The sequence below is a fragment of the Mesitornis unicolor genome, unplaced genomic scaffold, assembly GCF_000695765.1.
Source record: "Mesitornis unicolor isolate BGI_N332 unplaced genomic scaffold, ASM69576v1 scaffold10778, whole genome shotgun sequence".
NCBI classification, from domain to species: domain Eukaryota; kingdom Metazoa; phylum Chordata; class Aves; order Mesitornithiformes; family Mesitornithidae; genus Mesitornis; species Mesitornis unicolor.
In genome coordinates this window covers 5098-19282 of record NW_010203882.1, presented here as the reverse complement: position 1 = coordinate 19282, position 14185 = coordinate 5098, and the positions used below count along the sequence as shown (strand labels likewise).

General features: G+C 46.8%; 1 protein-coding gene across 1 annotated transcript; it reads right to left on the bottom strand.

The window, feature by feature from the left end:
- LOC104545683 (sodium/potassium/calcium exchanger 1) lies at window positions 1-13384 on the bottom strand. Its single transcript, XM_010190878.1, has 9 exons — window positions 12473-13384; window positions 10991-11053; window positions 9892-10000; window positions 4674-4760; window positions 3491-3591; window positions 2322-2519; window positions 1874-1963; window positions 878-1044; window positions 1-250 (listed from the first exon to the last, which is right to left on the bottom strand). The coding sequence occupies exons 1-9, from the start codon at window positions 13382-13384 to the stop codon at window positions 1-3; spliced, it is 1977 nt and encodes a 658-aa protein (XP_010189180.1).
- Between the last annotated feature and the right edge of the window lie 801 nt (window positions 13385-14185).

The window sequence follows — 14185 nt, the reverse complement described above, 5'->3', positions numbered from 1 at the left end:
TCATACAGATACCGGGCAGGATATTATCTTGTCTTCTAACATGACACTGATGATCAAAAACACGAAGTACAGAGCAAACATCGTCAGCCCCAGTAGTTTGTTCATTTTCCACTTGCACGCAGCGATGGAGACGATCACGAAGAGGAGCATGAGGAAGAGGAGAACGATGGCGCAGAATAAACCATTGCTGCTGACTGCGACTGAGCTGAGTCCGTTGAAGACAGAATAGAGGAACCAAGGAACTGGCAACCTGCAAGGGAAGGAAAAATAACTGCAATAAATGTTTTAAGGCGGTTCATTTTCTGCATCATAAGTAAGCAATTTTTCCAAACACAGGAAAAAAAAAACCAAAAGCATGATTGTGCTCAATATAACTCAGCATAAATCAAAAATTGATGTTGTTTGTCAAAAATTGCATTTGCATTTGCAGTGTCATAACACAGTCCAAGAACCTAAAAGGGTTTTTAAGGTGGTACCGATGAATTCAGTGTCTCGGCATGCTGCAATAAATAAGTAACTCCTGATGCTTTATTGATGAAAGACACAGGCACCGATACCAGCCCTTGACTGCAAAGATCTGAATGTTGGAGTAAGTACCTGGGTAAGTATCCTGTCTGTAAATCTTTGGTGTTAGCCAAAGATCTGCTGCATTTTTGCCTTGAAAAATCAGTAACTGTTGATTGAGAATTGGGTGAAGATGGTGGTGCATCTGTTTTGAGCTTTAAACCCTTATTTTAAGGTGCAAAACAATGACCTGAAATACATATTGAATCTGCTGCACTAAGTGATAAAAATCTGTTTGAAATTAATTAAGACCTTGTTTGGAATAAAAACATCTTGTGTTTCAGAAGAAATGCATCTTTGAGCTAATACTCACCCGACGGTGATATCGAAGATGTTGCTGCCTACGGAGCTGGAGACAGCCATGTCACCCAGGCCTTTCCGTGCCACGATGACGCTGGTGATGAGGTCAGGGATTGATGTTCCTGCTGCCAGGATGGTTAACCCCATAATTTCCTCTGATATCCCAATTGTTTCACCAACCTAATGAACACAAAGTCAGTCAGGTAAGGCTGTTGGATGTGGGACATGGAATTCGATTTGTTCTGTGCAGCCTTGTAGGTTTTATGCCTTATTTGAGTTAAAATATGTCAATCCTTTTCAACGTGGTAGCGTTTTTGCTGCTTTATAGGATAAAAAGTTACATTTTATAGCTTGCGTTGATCTCAGATTTGCTCCATAACATAGAGCATCTGATCATGGTGTTGCCAAGGCTAAGCAAGGTGAAGTCAAGTATAGAGCAACTCTTCTGTCCTGATTTCTCCTCTTTTGGATGCCTTCTGCCTTTCCCTCTCCCAGTTTAACATCAGCTTTGGGAAATGACAATTTTTGGATTTCTGATCAGCTACGCTGAGAACATGCAATATATCACTAACTACAAATTGTGGGTGCCAAGTGTTATTTCCCAGAATACCGAGTGAGCGTTAAGGCAACGGGAGTTGAGATCATTTAGCAGCTTCCAGAATCAGAACCTGTATTTTCCTAGAATGTTAATTAGGTGAGGGATAATTATGTTCTGCACAGCAGCATTCATCAATGAAAAGGCAGCATTAAGATAAATCTTGACGGCGCTTTTCCCTTCGCTGCTGCACAAATTCCCTCAGAAGCTCTCGGAAAAGAACGATTCTGTGTCAAATAGGAAAGAATGAAATTGAAAATTCCCTTTCGGGCTCTAGCAAAACTAAGTGTCTACTGTTTTGATGGATGGCTGCAGCTGTAATTCATCAGATAAAATGCCACAGTGATGCTCTTTCCTCTCTCTCCATCTACTTGTCCTGAAATTGTCTTATTTGCAGAGAGGAAATCCACTCACCTGGTGAGCCCACCACACCATGAGGTAAGAGAACGCAGCGATCCAGATGATGGATCCGAAAAACGTGATGACAAAGAATTTTTTGGAGTCCTAAAACCAAGTTTGAACAGGAAAACATGGAAAAGTTTGAAAAATGTTAACAATCCCAAAAGAAAACTACCTGAAACACTCCACTGCAATCAATTGTTTTAGTATGGACCCTGCTCTCTGTAATTGTATTTATTTTATGCCAGCTTGATTAGATGACTGGTAGTTGCTAATCTTTTGGGGTTTATTAAGACTCTGGAACTGTGCTATGCTACAGCAGGGGCTCCTGCTCTGCTCCCTGCTGCATTAGCAGCACTTCAGGTATGTAGAGACTTTAGGCGTGGAAAATAGAGCTGGGGACTCTCACCAAAAATCTATAGTTCAGTCAATGAAGGCAGAGCAAAGGAAAATGGATTCTTACTGGGTTTCTAACATCAGGCAGAGTGCACCAGAGAGGGAAGACGATGGGAAAGAGGAAAAGGTAAATCGCTTGTTTTTTCCTCGTTTCTGGCCATTCGAGAGATAACGGCTCATCGTTTTCATCATCATCCGTGCTGTCATCATCGCTGTCCTCGCTCTCAGAGCTGCTGTCTGAGGAGGTGTTGCTGTCTGAGGAGGGCTGCAGATCAGAGAAAAAAAACCAGGATGTTTTCACCCCATCAGGGAGCTGCACAGCATTTATTCACCATGGCCTTGCCTTGGCAGAGGTCACGTCTATAACGTGGCTGAGGGCAACCACAGGCTGCATCTTGCTATGGTGGGACAAAATTCAGGCATAGCCTATCTCAGCACCTGTGTATTATGTTAAGTGATTGGTATTGGTTAGCTACAACCAACCTTTAGATGGGGTTTTGACACAAATGACACATTTGCTGTCTGTCCTTGAAAGCCCTTTCTCATTACAACAGCCAAACTACATCAATTGAAAGGAGGCAGACAAAGCAGAAATGTGTAGTGATGAAAAAAGGATAGGTAGATGCTCTGTCTTCCCTTATCCTTCTCCTTCTGACTCCAGGAGAGTCACTTGAGGAGAAAATACTATACAGTATCAGTTGCTGTTGTATTTTGGAGCTGATTTGTCTTTGTAATCTGAAATGTTTCACCTTACTATGTCTCATCACTACACACACAATCTATGTATAGTAACTAGTTGTGGGAAATGGGTTGAGTCCTCTCTCATAGGATCACAGAATCCCAGAATGTCAGGAGTTGGAAGGGACCTCGAGAGCTCCCCCAGTGCAACCCCTGCCAGAGCAGGATCACCAGAGCAGTCACACAGGAACACGGCCAGGGCTTTGGGTGTCTCCACACAAGGAGACTCCACAACCTCTCTGGGCAGCCTGGGCCATGCTCCAGAACCCTCACACTCACAAACTTTGGCCTCATGTTCTGGTTGAACCTCCTGTGCTCCAGCTTGGGACCATTGCCCCTTGTCCTGGCATTGGACATCCCAGAGCAGAGCCTGGCTCCTTCCTCCTGACACTCGCCCTTTCCAAATTTAAAAACATAAATGAGGAAATAATAATAATAGGAGGAAAAGAAGTTTGGTCTGGACTGAGTGCTCATTGCCTGTGATAGTTATTTCAATACCTGTCCGTCTTGCGGTGCATCTGCCTTCTGTTTGTCTTTGCTGGGCTCGGAGTCGCTGGCAGGAGTTACCTGAACGGTGCTTGGTGCCTTCTCTTCCTCTTCTGAAAGAAAGAAATGCTGGTTTCAGTCATGTCATCACCTTCCCCATGATCAGCAGGGAGGTTTGAGCTTTCCACAAAACCTTGTGGCATTTCATGTTAAACCCAGTCCGATTTCTTTGGTTTTCTGTTTGTCCTCTCTGTCCCCTGTGGGTTTTTGATTGGTGAAAGCTGGGCAGAACCTGGGCCACCTTAGTATGATACCTGGGTGCTCCTATCACCTTTTGTCTGAAACTGCTCTATGTGGCACATGTGTAACAGCAGGGAAATGCTGATTACCTGATCTACAGCTGAGTGTTCCGTGGTTTCATTCTGGATTCTGAAGATCTTATTAAAGCCATCCTTAAGAGCCAGAAAGGATGGGAAGCTGCTTTCCCCTTTTTCTAGTAGAGCACAGCATTCTCCAGGGAACTGATATTCTCCGAGGCTTCTGAGAAATGGCTGTTCTGTGCTGCCAGACTTCAATCCCTAATCATTTGGTAGGGATTCAAATGCAAATATAAAAGTGCTGACACACACAAGGAAATAACTGCAGTGTCCTCTGTCCCGTTCCTGTGCTGACCTGCGTAGCCAAGAGGAACACGGAAACCTCGGTGCAGAACTGTGTGGAAATAGGGATAACACGGAGCAGAGGTGAGGGGGGGCACCTGGTGCTCTGCTTGAGCACAGCACAGGCCCTTTTCAGGCTCCTGAAATTTAGGTTAAGGGATGCCCTCCACACAGGGAGGTCAGATCACTAGGATCATGTCTACCAAAGATCAGCAGCACCCAACTGCTGTCTGCAATGGCCTGATTCCCCTCTTCCACCCTTCTGGTGGCAATTTACAGGACAGGCTTGCAGCACTTGCTGTTCAGATGCAATCTCACTGACTGCTCCCAGGCTCCCGTGGGGGTGGCTTTTACTGCCCGCTGTTAGCGTGGATCGATTGATTTCTGCTGCATTATTACAGCAGCCACCTGCGACCAGTAATAACCCAAAATTGGTGTTAGACCATAGTGTTTCTTTGCCAGCCCTTGGGTGTTGAGTGCTGGGAAGGTGAGGGGTTGCAGTGCAAACCAAGCCAAACAGCACTTCTTGCACTCACCTTCTGGTTTCGATCCTTCTCCAGCCTCAGCCTCCTCTTTGGCCTTGGTGATGTTGCTCAGGACATCAACCCTGTCTTTAAATTTTGCTGTGAGAAAGATGTATTTATCAGCAGCTGCCAGCTCTGCAAAGCCCCCCTTTACCTGTGTCCCCCAACACACGCTCCCTTGCCCCGTTCCTCTTGCCTGGTTTGCAGTCAACGCTGACTTGTGAGGTGTCATTCTGGCTCTGGCCCTGGTTTCTGGCTGCTGCTAGTTGATGGCAGCTGATGTATTTAAATGCTTAGTACTATGGTAATTATGCCAGCAATTTGACACACAACTAATACTCTCATATTTAAAAGAGAATCTAGGGGGGGAGAGAAATAATTTCCGTTTCAGTAATAACAGGGGATATCTGTACTTCAGAGAAAGCAAAGGCAGAAAGAACGGAGAGGAGTTTTGGTGCAATATTGTTCTGTTCTCAAAGGACTGTTGATTTTTTTTCAGGCTAGATTGTGTGCAAGCTAAAAATGACTCCTTCCTTCTGCCACGTGGCTGCTGAAGAGGCTTTACAGTGCTGCTTGCAGCCTGGAGACCTGATGGTGAGGAAAAATAATCATCTTTCATGTTCCAGTTATCTGGAAAATGAATTATTTCTATAGGTGTATACACCAGTGTTTCCTCTGATCTAAACTCCTGGTACCCAGGTTCAACATGGTCCAGGCTACCCAAGAGCTCATCCTCACCAGTGCAGTGTCCAGCTCTGTATTTCTGGAACTGCTGAGGACTTTTTCCACTGTAAACCATGCTCTGCTCACCTGAGCTCCTTTATTATTGTGAACTGTGACACTATGTGTGTCTCCATAGTTGGGTGTTGTGCTCAAATACCTTAACTCCTGCTCATATTGGAAGTGAGCAAGCCACCGGCTCAACAAAAAGCCTGATTTTGCTGTAATCTGTATCCTGCATTGAGCTGGCTACCCAGTGACTACGCTGAGGGTCACAGGGTTTGCACATGGATGGCAGCCACAAGGAATTGGCCGCGCTGTGCTTGGCGTGCGTGGGGGGCTGTAAATTAATTTCCTCTGAAAGTTTTATTGCACTGATTTAATCTACTGTGCCGTTGACTGTGCAACCAGAACGTGCCGTTGTCATTTGCCTCAAGGGCAGGGCCCTGACACTTTATTCATCACCGTGATCCTGAGTTAATAGAAATTGCAGGTCCAGGGCCCTGAGCCATACAGGCAGATCTACTGCTCTGAGCTGAACCTCCTGAAAGTCAGTAAGCTCTGGTATATGTCCAATAACTGGGACCAGGCATTAAGGCATCTGGGGACCAGTCCTGTTCTGGTGAGATCCTTGTCACCATCTGACAGAAATGTTTTGCACCAGCTGGGATTTCCACCGAGCACTGGAATGGCTGGACAGAGATGAAATGAGGAGCTCTTCTCCTCTGAAAGGCTGGCTGGGACTTTTCCATGCTCCCTGTCAACACTGACACCTACCAGAGGGGACGTGAAGCACCCTGCTTTATTCCCCCTCTGCTGATGCTAAGCACAAGTGCACCCGTCAGTGCAGGGCAGCAGAGAGGTGACCTTTTGCTCCCAGTCTCCTCTGACCACTGGGCAGTACATTTCCCTGTTCAGCTTTTCCCAGAAGCTGTTGCAAAAGCTGCTGTCAGCAGGGTCAGGGCGGTCAGGCTCATCCCAAAAGAGATTATAGAAATTCAAGCTCCTGGCTTCCTGCCCTCGCTTAGGCTGGAGGCTGTGAGCACCCAGCCCAGCGGAGCTGCTGAGCATCATCTCTCTGTCAGGATGAGCAGATTAGGCCCAGGCCACTCTCCAGCTCTCATCAGATCAGCCTCATTTACAAAGGTGTTAATTCCTCTGACACACATTTCACACGGGATGGACTGAGGTTGGAGGCAGAGCTGGCTCTAAGCTGCGCAGATCTGCAGGTCAGCATGGGGAGGAAGGATATCTGTTTGCTTGGCCCTTGCTAGCGCAGGGGATTAGCGGAGCAGGGCACGGGCTCGCCGAGTCCCTCTCGCTGGGGATTGAGGTCCCCTGGGACACTCTCTGTGTCCCAGGATTTTTACAGGATTTGTTTGCCTTTAAAATTCGGCATGAGCCTGGAGGAGTTGGAGATTCTGCTGTCTAAAAGCAGAAGTAAAACAAATAATCTCATTATTGCTTTTTGCCCCTTTGTATCGTGATTCTCTTCAAACAAGCGATGGGATGGTAATGAAGCACGGAGAAACTGCAGCTGCCTTCAGTCTTGAGGCTCAGCTCGTGCCTGCAACACTGCCTGCTGCTCTGTTCTGCTCCCATTCCCAAAATCATCGGCTTGTTATCTGGAACACACTGAGAGTAGACAGCTCTGACAACGCTGCTGCTGGAGCCTTTTTCTTCATTCAGAAGTTAAAGCAGGCTTCTGGCTTCTTCCCTGTATGACTGGAGTTAATCCGACGGTAAGACTGGAGGTTCAGAAATGAGAGGCTTCCTCAGTCTTTCCAAAATCCTTCCTCCCTTTTAATTCCCCAGCAGTTCCCTCTGATGTCTAAGCAGAAGATCTTGAAAAGATCTCATGTTGTGCTTCTACACACTTCCTCTGAAACACTCCGAGCTTAACCCGCTGTTTAAATGAGAAATGTTGTTCCACACAAGGGGAGGTGCAGCATTAGGAACAGTGTTCCTAATGAAGTTTGTATTTCAGACCTACACTTTATTTCTAAGACCTCTGCCTCTGGAAATTGGTTTTGGAGGCCACGTTTTCCACATTTTGGACTCTGAAACTGCTTCAAATAAAATCCAACTGCAGCATAAGGAAGGAAACCCCACAGAGATCCTAATTTCAGCAGGTTAAATTAGGAAGTGCTGAGCAATAGTTGGCAACCTTTTCTTTTGTAGAGTGTTCTTCACCACAGCCTCTAAGTGCTGATGCTACAGGCGCTGCCAAGAAGGCACAAGGACCCTTGAGGGAAGATAAATTGCTTTGGGATCATCTTTTCTGTTGCAACCTCATTACAGCAATGTCTGCAGCACAGACAGTGCACACACTGCAGAGAGCAGGACTTTGCTGGTGATCAGTGGGAACCAGGCCCCCCGCTGTCCTGAGGGGACCAAAGGGCTGCAGCATCATTAGCACAAAGGCTGAGCTTGAAGTCCTGATGGGCCTTGATGGGCTCAAATCCTTTTGTGGAGTCGTCGTGGGGAAGTCACTTCATCTTCTGGGCTAAGATCAAGGCACTGAGGTTTCCAGTCTATTCATAAACGATTCCTTTTCTCCAGCCTCCCTTTTCTTTAGGTATGAATTTACCAGAGAAAGGAGTGGCTTAAGGACCTGATTTTGAGTGTCGTGCTGGTGTAATTTCAGTAACTATCATCACCTTTTCTAAGGAGCTGTCTCTGTTCTGGCAGCGTTGAGTGAAAGTCATATACCCGGGGCAGAGGTTTTGCCCTTAACTCAGTGGCATTATTACAGCAAAGAGTCTAAGGAATAACCATCTTTGGAGAGACTGTAGCCCACCCTCGCATGGTCCCCGCTGTGGATATTGGAGTTACTAAAGCACATATGGTCACACTCCCATCTAGCGGCTGCTGCACACAGGCACAGTCACTCAAGGTCTATGCAGCTGAGATGAGAGGGGAAGTTCTTCAGAGAGAAGATCCCAACCACCACCTCTGCTCCCATAATATTCATAATTTGCAGTAATTCAGCTTCTTTAGCAAGGCCAGTGGCTTACAGCTGTGCTGGCACCCCCCAGCAGTGTATTTTGGGCTGAGCTGTTGATACCACCTTTTGAAGGGGCACAGGAGTAAAGGGCAGTAGAGCAAACCCTGAAGGATCTGGCTTTTGTTAGGCTGCTGTTAGTAACATGATGGGTGCCTTCACTAAAACCCATCAAAGCAGGCACTTATCCGTCTTGCTGTCCTTAACCAAGCCCCTTTGTTCCCTCCATCGTTTTGTGCAGCTGGGATTTTGATCTGGAGAGTCCTTTTTGTAACCTCTGCGATAGACACGAGAGGTGTTGATCTGCTTAGCGTCAATCTCTCTTTGAATGGCCAACAGGTAATCTCTTTAGAACAAGTAGGGCAGTGGAGGGGCAGGGCTTGTGCTGAGCTAAGAAGGAAAAAAATCTAAAAGACCATCTTTTTTTTTTAACATGCTTCACTATTTTTTGGAAAATGAACCTCCCCACCATTTGATTTAAAGTTGATACAAAGCAGTAGGTTACAATTTTGTGTACAAAGACCCCGGATCTGTGTGGAGATGTGGCTTCTCTGCACTCTGGGCAGTTTAACAGAGTGTCTTAGCCCCGAGCTGATCAGCCCTTGGCCGTGGGGAGCTGGGCCATTGCTGTGGGTACAGTTGACCATGGCAGTGGTGATACCGCAGGGTTGCAGATGGGCTTTTAGAGGTGCTCAGTGTGGGTTTAAATCACGTACAGGTTGGCTTAACCATCATCATTGGAACCCGTTGTGTGCTTTAGAGCTCAGCTGGGATTTTAACCACTGCCAAAATTATAATTCTTCAAGGTTCTAACTTCTTTTTCTTCTTCTTCAGACTTATGCCTTGTGAGGGGCTGTGCACAGCTGGGGAGGTGTACAGGTAAGGAGCTCTCCCCGTGTTCAATTTCCCATTATAAATGATAATATTTTCCCACTATAAATGACAGCTTGAGCAGCTTTCTCAAAAATGCAGTCAGCATTAAACATTGCTGCTCCAAAGCTGGAGTGAGGCCTGAGCTAAGAAAAGAGAGGAAGATGTGACGTGCTATGAGATGGAGGAAGCCTGCAACTCCTGTTTGCTGCCCCTGCAACTCCTCTTTGCTGCCCCTGCAACTCCTCTTTGCTGCCCCTGCAACTCCTCTTTGCTGCCCCTGCTGACAAGGAGATGGCAGAAGATGAGGAACTGCAGTGACCACCACTGCTTGCAGGGACCCCAGCAACAGCAGCTGCTCTACACGTCCTCATCCTCCCTCAAGCAGCAACCAGGTTGGCACAGGTAAAGTAGATATGGCAGGGCCAAAATACAAGGTGTTTGTCCCTGCCAGCCATGAGATCAGAGGGGGTACATCCCACTGTGTCCCTGTAACTGTGCGATGCTCAGAGCTGTGTTTCACGGATGAGTTGCTGATCCCCAGCACGCTGATGTACACAGACTCTGTTCCCCGTTATACTGCTCTGCCCTCAGGGCTGCAAACCCAAATCCCTCGGGTGTGGAGCATTCACTCACCTTCTGCCAGAGGGTCCAGGGTGTGGATCATGAGCTGGAAGATGGTGCTGCGCATCTGGGAGTTGTGCAGGGAGGCTGAGCTGCTGCCTCGCTGTAAGGCTGATGCAGGCTATGGAAAGGTACAACGCAGCAGTCAGTAGTGGTTTCCTCCTCAAAACATCTCCTCTGTTGGTTCACCTCTGCCCTGGGATGCATTTGTATGGAGACTGATCTCCCCAACACAAGGAGCATGGATTTTAAGCACATCTCTGTGTTCAGGTTCATGGATGGCTGTCAGTACAGATCATTCACAGCAAGAGACGAGCTCCTGAGATAAATGCAATGGGCTCACACAGGCTCAGCATCAATGCAATGTTGTTATAAATTATAATAATCAAAGCATGCAGTGCTTTTAGTTATAAACCTGTTAATAACTGTAGATTTATATGCTGCTACAAGGTGATGCTACAGTCATGTCAAGTGTCCTGAGATGAACTTGAAAGCTCTGGTTCTCTGTTATAGTCAACACCAGAGTCCTAATGAGCTTTTGAGTGAATATTAATTAGTACAGGTAGGTTAAGTGCAGAGAGGAACAAGCAGCGTCCACATGAGGAAGCTAACACCTGTTGAAATACGCATACGTGCAGCCACCATAACAGATAGGGCAGCCATGGGGAAAAGAAAAGGTCAGTGATTTAACTGGAAGCAGAGGAAGGAGCAATTCAGTGTTCACTGTGGGGAAGGACAGAGCCCACCAGCCTCTGCTTTGGGAGCTCAGGAGGAAAACTGGCCATGAAACCAGGTAAGAAAAGTCTCATGCTCTGAATTTCTCTGTCCCTGTTTAAAGCAGAGAATGAATAGCACTCTGCTAGTCAAATCCATGTGGGAAGTCTGAGCTGACTCTATTTTTATAAAAATCAGTTTGAGGAGAAGACAACTCAGCCAGGTGTCCTGTCAAGTGAGCTGTGGATGGTGTGCCAGGCATGGCTGGTTCTTTGCACTAAGTGGGATTTGGTCCAGCTTTCTTGACACAGAGGTTGCTGCCTTTACTCATGATCTGACACTGGGAAGAGTTTAAAATCCAATTACTTCAGATCCCTGTGAAGTGGCTTTGACCTACCTGCAGCTTCCTGACGTCTGGTGGCTTCTTTGTTCCTTCGTCTGCTACTGCCAGGCTGCTTTTCTGCATGCAAACAAGAACAAAAACGACTGAACACCACTACCCCAAATATCTCTATCCTCATTTTCCAGCAGAGTCAGAGTGAAGGTGCAAAGGAGTATTTTCTTCCCCAGCGATCAGCATTACTTTCCACATAAGTGATTTATTTTTCCCTGAGGGTTATGTCCACCAGCTCTTTGTCATGCTACTCTATGCTAGTGAGAGTTCTCTGAAAACTTAGTGCATTTTTTTCCTTCAGTCTGAAGGGTTGGATTCAATTTGGGATGATTGGTGATGTCCACAGCCATGTATGTGTATAGCTGCTGTATCTTAACGCATGAGCTTCCAGGACTCCCAGCCACGAGCACTGGCTGAGAAATGGACTGAGAGGAGGAAAGGAAAGCACTTTCTCAATTCTGCACCACTTCAATGATCCTCACCCTCTTTTCTTTCCTTAGATTACGTTGAGTGCCAAGATTAGAAGGGACAAAGCATGGTTGAGTGTGAGTGGCACACACCTGGCTAGTAAAACACGCCAATGCCAGGGGACAATTTGAAATGTAGTGGTCTCTGCTCGATATTAAATAGCAGCACAGATCAAGAGGACAGAGAGGCAGTAGGAGAGCTGGGGAGGGACACTCAAAGCCCCCGGTGTTCTGGAGACCATGTCCTGCCAAATCTCAGTCTGAAAGGGTAACTGGCTCTGTAGATGCCTTCAGATACTGATTTTGTGTAAGTTGGCAACTCTTCATTCAAGAGACAACGAGTGAAGGGCCCTGGCCTCAAATCTGTGCATAGTTACAGCCAGAAGTCCCCATCTGAGCACTGGTGGCAGGTAGAGTCCTCTCTGAGCACACACAGCTGGGGTCATGGAAATGGGATTGGGGTGTTTCGACCTTGTTGCCAAACAAGGTGATTGGGAGAGGTGGCAATGGTTGCTAAAGGCTGCCAGGTCCCCTTCCGTGCTGCAAATTGGGCAACAAGTGATCCCACCAGCGTCCCAGAAACACACCTAGCTTCAGAGAGGGAGTATTTCCTCCAGCATCTCTCATCTGCAAGAGGCTTGGACAGCACCTTTTCCCAGAAGCCTTTTTTCCTCTAACACAGAATTGCCCAATCTTATTTCCAGAATGTGTTCCTGCAAGTGTTTTTTGAAACTCCTTTACAACAACCGAGTAAGTGCAATCCCACACATGTCTTTGAAGTAGGTAAGCAACCACATCTGATATCTTTATACTCCCTTTTAGTGGTGTTCTCGAATTTCTTAGCATCTCTGCTATCTAGCTGGCATTTCCCTCATTTCATAACCATAATTATTGACCAGTACCTGCATTCTGAGGTTTGTCTGAATACGCACTTTGTGAAGGAGATGCAGTTTTTCTTTGTGATTTAGGCTAGAAGGAATTATTTCCAAGTTGCCCTCCGAACAATAAGGACACCAACCTTCTGTATATGCTCTGCTGATGCTGCCTGCACAGCATTTAGCTTCTTGTTCAGCTGCTGCTTCACCCATTGCTCCAGGTAAACGTTCTGTTTCATAGTGAACACGTATGTGGCATAGGCAGTCAGTAAAAGGAGGCTTTCCCACCAATCAATGACACTGTCTAGGAAAAACAGGATGAGCATCAGTAAGTCTACAATGTAGAACGAGACGTCTCTAAATAAGGGCCACCATGTCAGGTGGAGGATCTCCCTTGAGAAGAGGGCACAGGTGCCAATGACAAAGAGGATATTAAACACGGCTGAGCCCACAATGGTACCGATGCCCACATTGCTGTGGGAGATGAAGACACCTATGAGGGACGTGAAGAGTTCGGGCGCTGATCCGCCTGCTGCCATGAAGGTGGCTCCAGCCACATCTTCCGAGATCTGCAGCTTCTCTGTGATCACTCCCAGAGCTGGGACAAAAAACTCATCACACACTATGGCCAAGGCCACAAATACATATATCATGCCAAAGATGTGAAGTACAACCCACCCTTGCCTGCGTTCTTCCACACTGAATAGGTCCTGGGGGTATTCTCCTTTGGACTCGTACGGTGGCTTTTTATCTGGGTAGCTTTCGCTGACGTTTTCTCGCTGTGGTGGTGTAGAGATGGGCACAGTTGGCTCAGGATCCACATAAACACAGTGCTTTATTTTGGGTGTTGCTGTGACATTGCCTGTTAGGGCAGTCTTGTTGCTGGAGAGGTCCCTGGAGGTAACTTTGACAGGGTCCATGGGTTGGGGTGCTGTGTGTGGTGCTGGGAGGGAAGAGGGGCTGAACTGGAGCTGATAGACAGAGAGGACCAGCACTAGGGCCAGCAAGAAAAACATTCGGTTCCGTCGTAGCCGCCTTCTCCGTGGTAAATGCATTTCCTAAAGGTTCAAAAGTCAGAGCCGTGTCCAGAAGCCACTGAAGACTTCTCTTGGTCAGCAGGTTGCACTTACATCCACCATTGGAGCCTCTGGCTGGTCTTAAGCGTCAGGAGTGGAACTGCATGACACCAAGTGTAGAATCCTGCAAAAGAAAATGCAGTGTAAAAAGTGAAGTACGGCAACTTCCCACTGTGTGGGTAACATCACTTCACTGCCTGCTTTTTTATTTTCCAATAAGAAGAAATGGAGTTAAATGAGTAAAGTCAGATCTAGATTCAGGCTCCAGTCCTTTTTTTATGATGACTGTAGGCTATGCTGATTAATAATCATGAGTTTGGCTTAATACAGAGAGGAGTTGGCCAAGACAGTCCAACTGAGCTGAATTCTGATTCTTCCTGTATCCAGGAGCTATTGAGGTTTGTGTTTTCACTTGAGTCCAGTTGTTGTTCTATAACATTAACAACCAGTGTTCTGCAGGACTAGAGGATACGGCTTCTGTCAAGGAAATGACTTTAAATTGCTAGAAAAGATGATGCTCTGAGGACGAGATCATGCTGTTAAAGCCTCCCTCCTAACAGACCAGTTACTCACCTAAGTAACCTCACCAGGAGGATGAGACCTGCGTGACAGCCCCCAGCCACGCTGCTCTGTGGCTCCCCAGTCTTGCATGCCCACAGAATGCAAACAGAGCAATCGTGAGCTGTTTTCTTTCCATTTGAGAAGAGCATGAGGAAGACCTGGTTCTGGTAAAGCTGGGGGTGCTGAGCATCCATTTGTTTCTATGACTACATCTTTTCA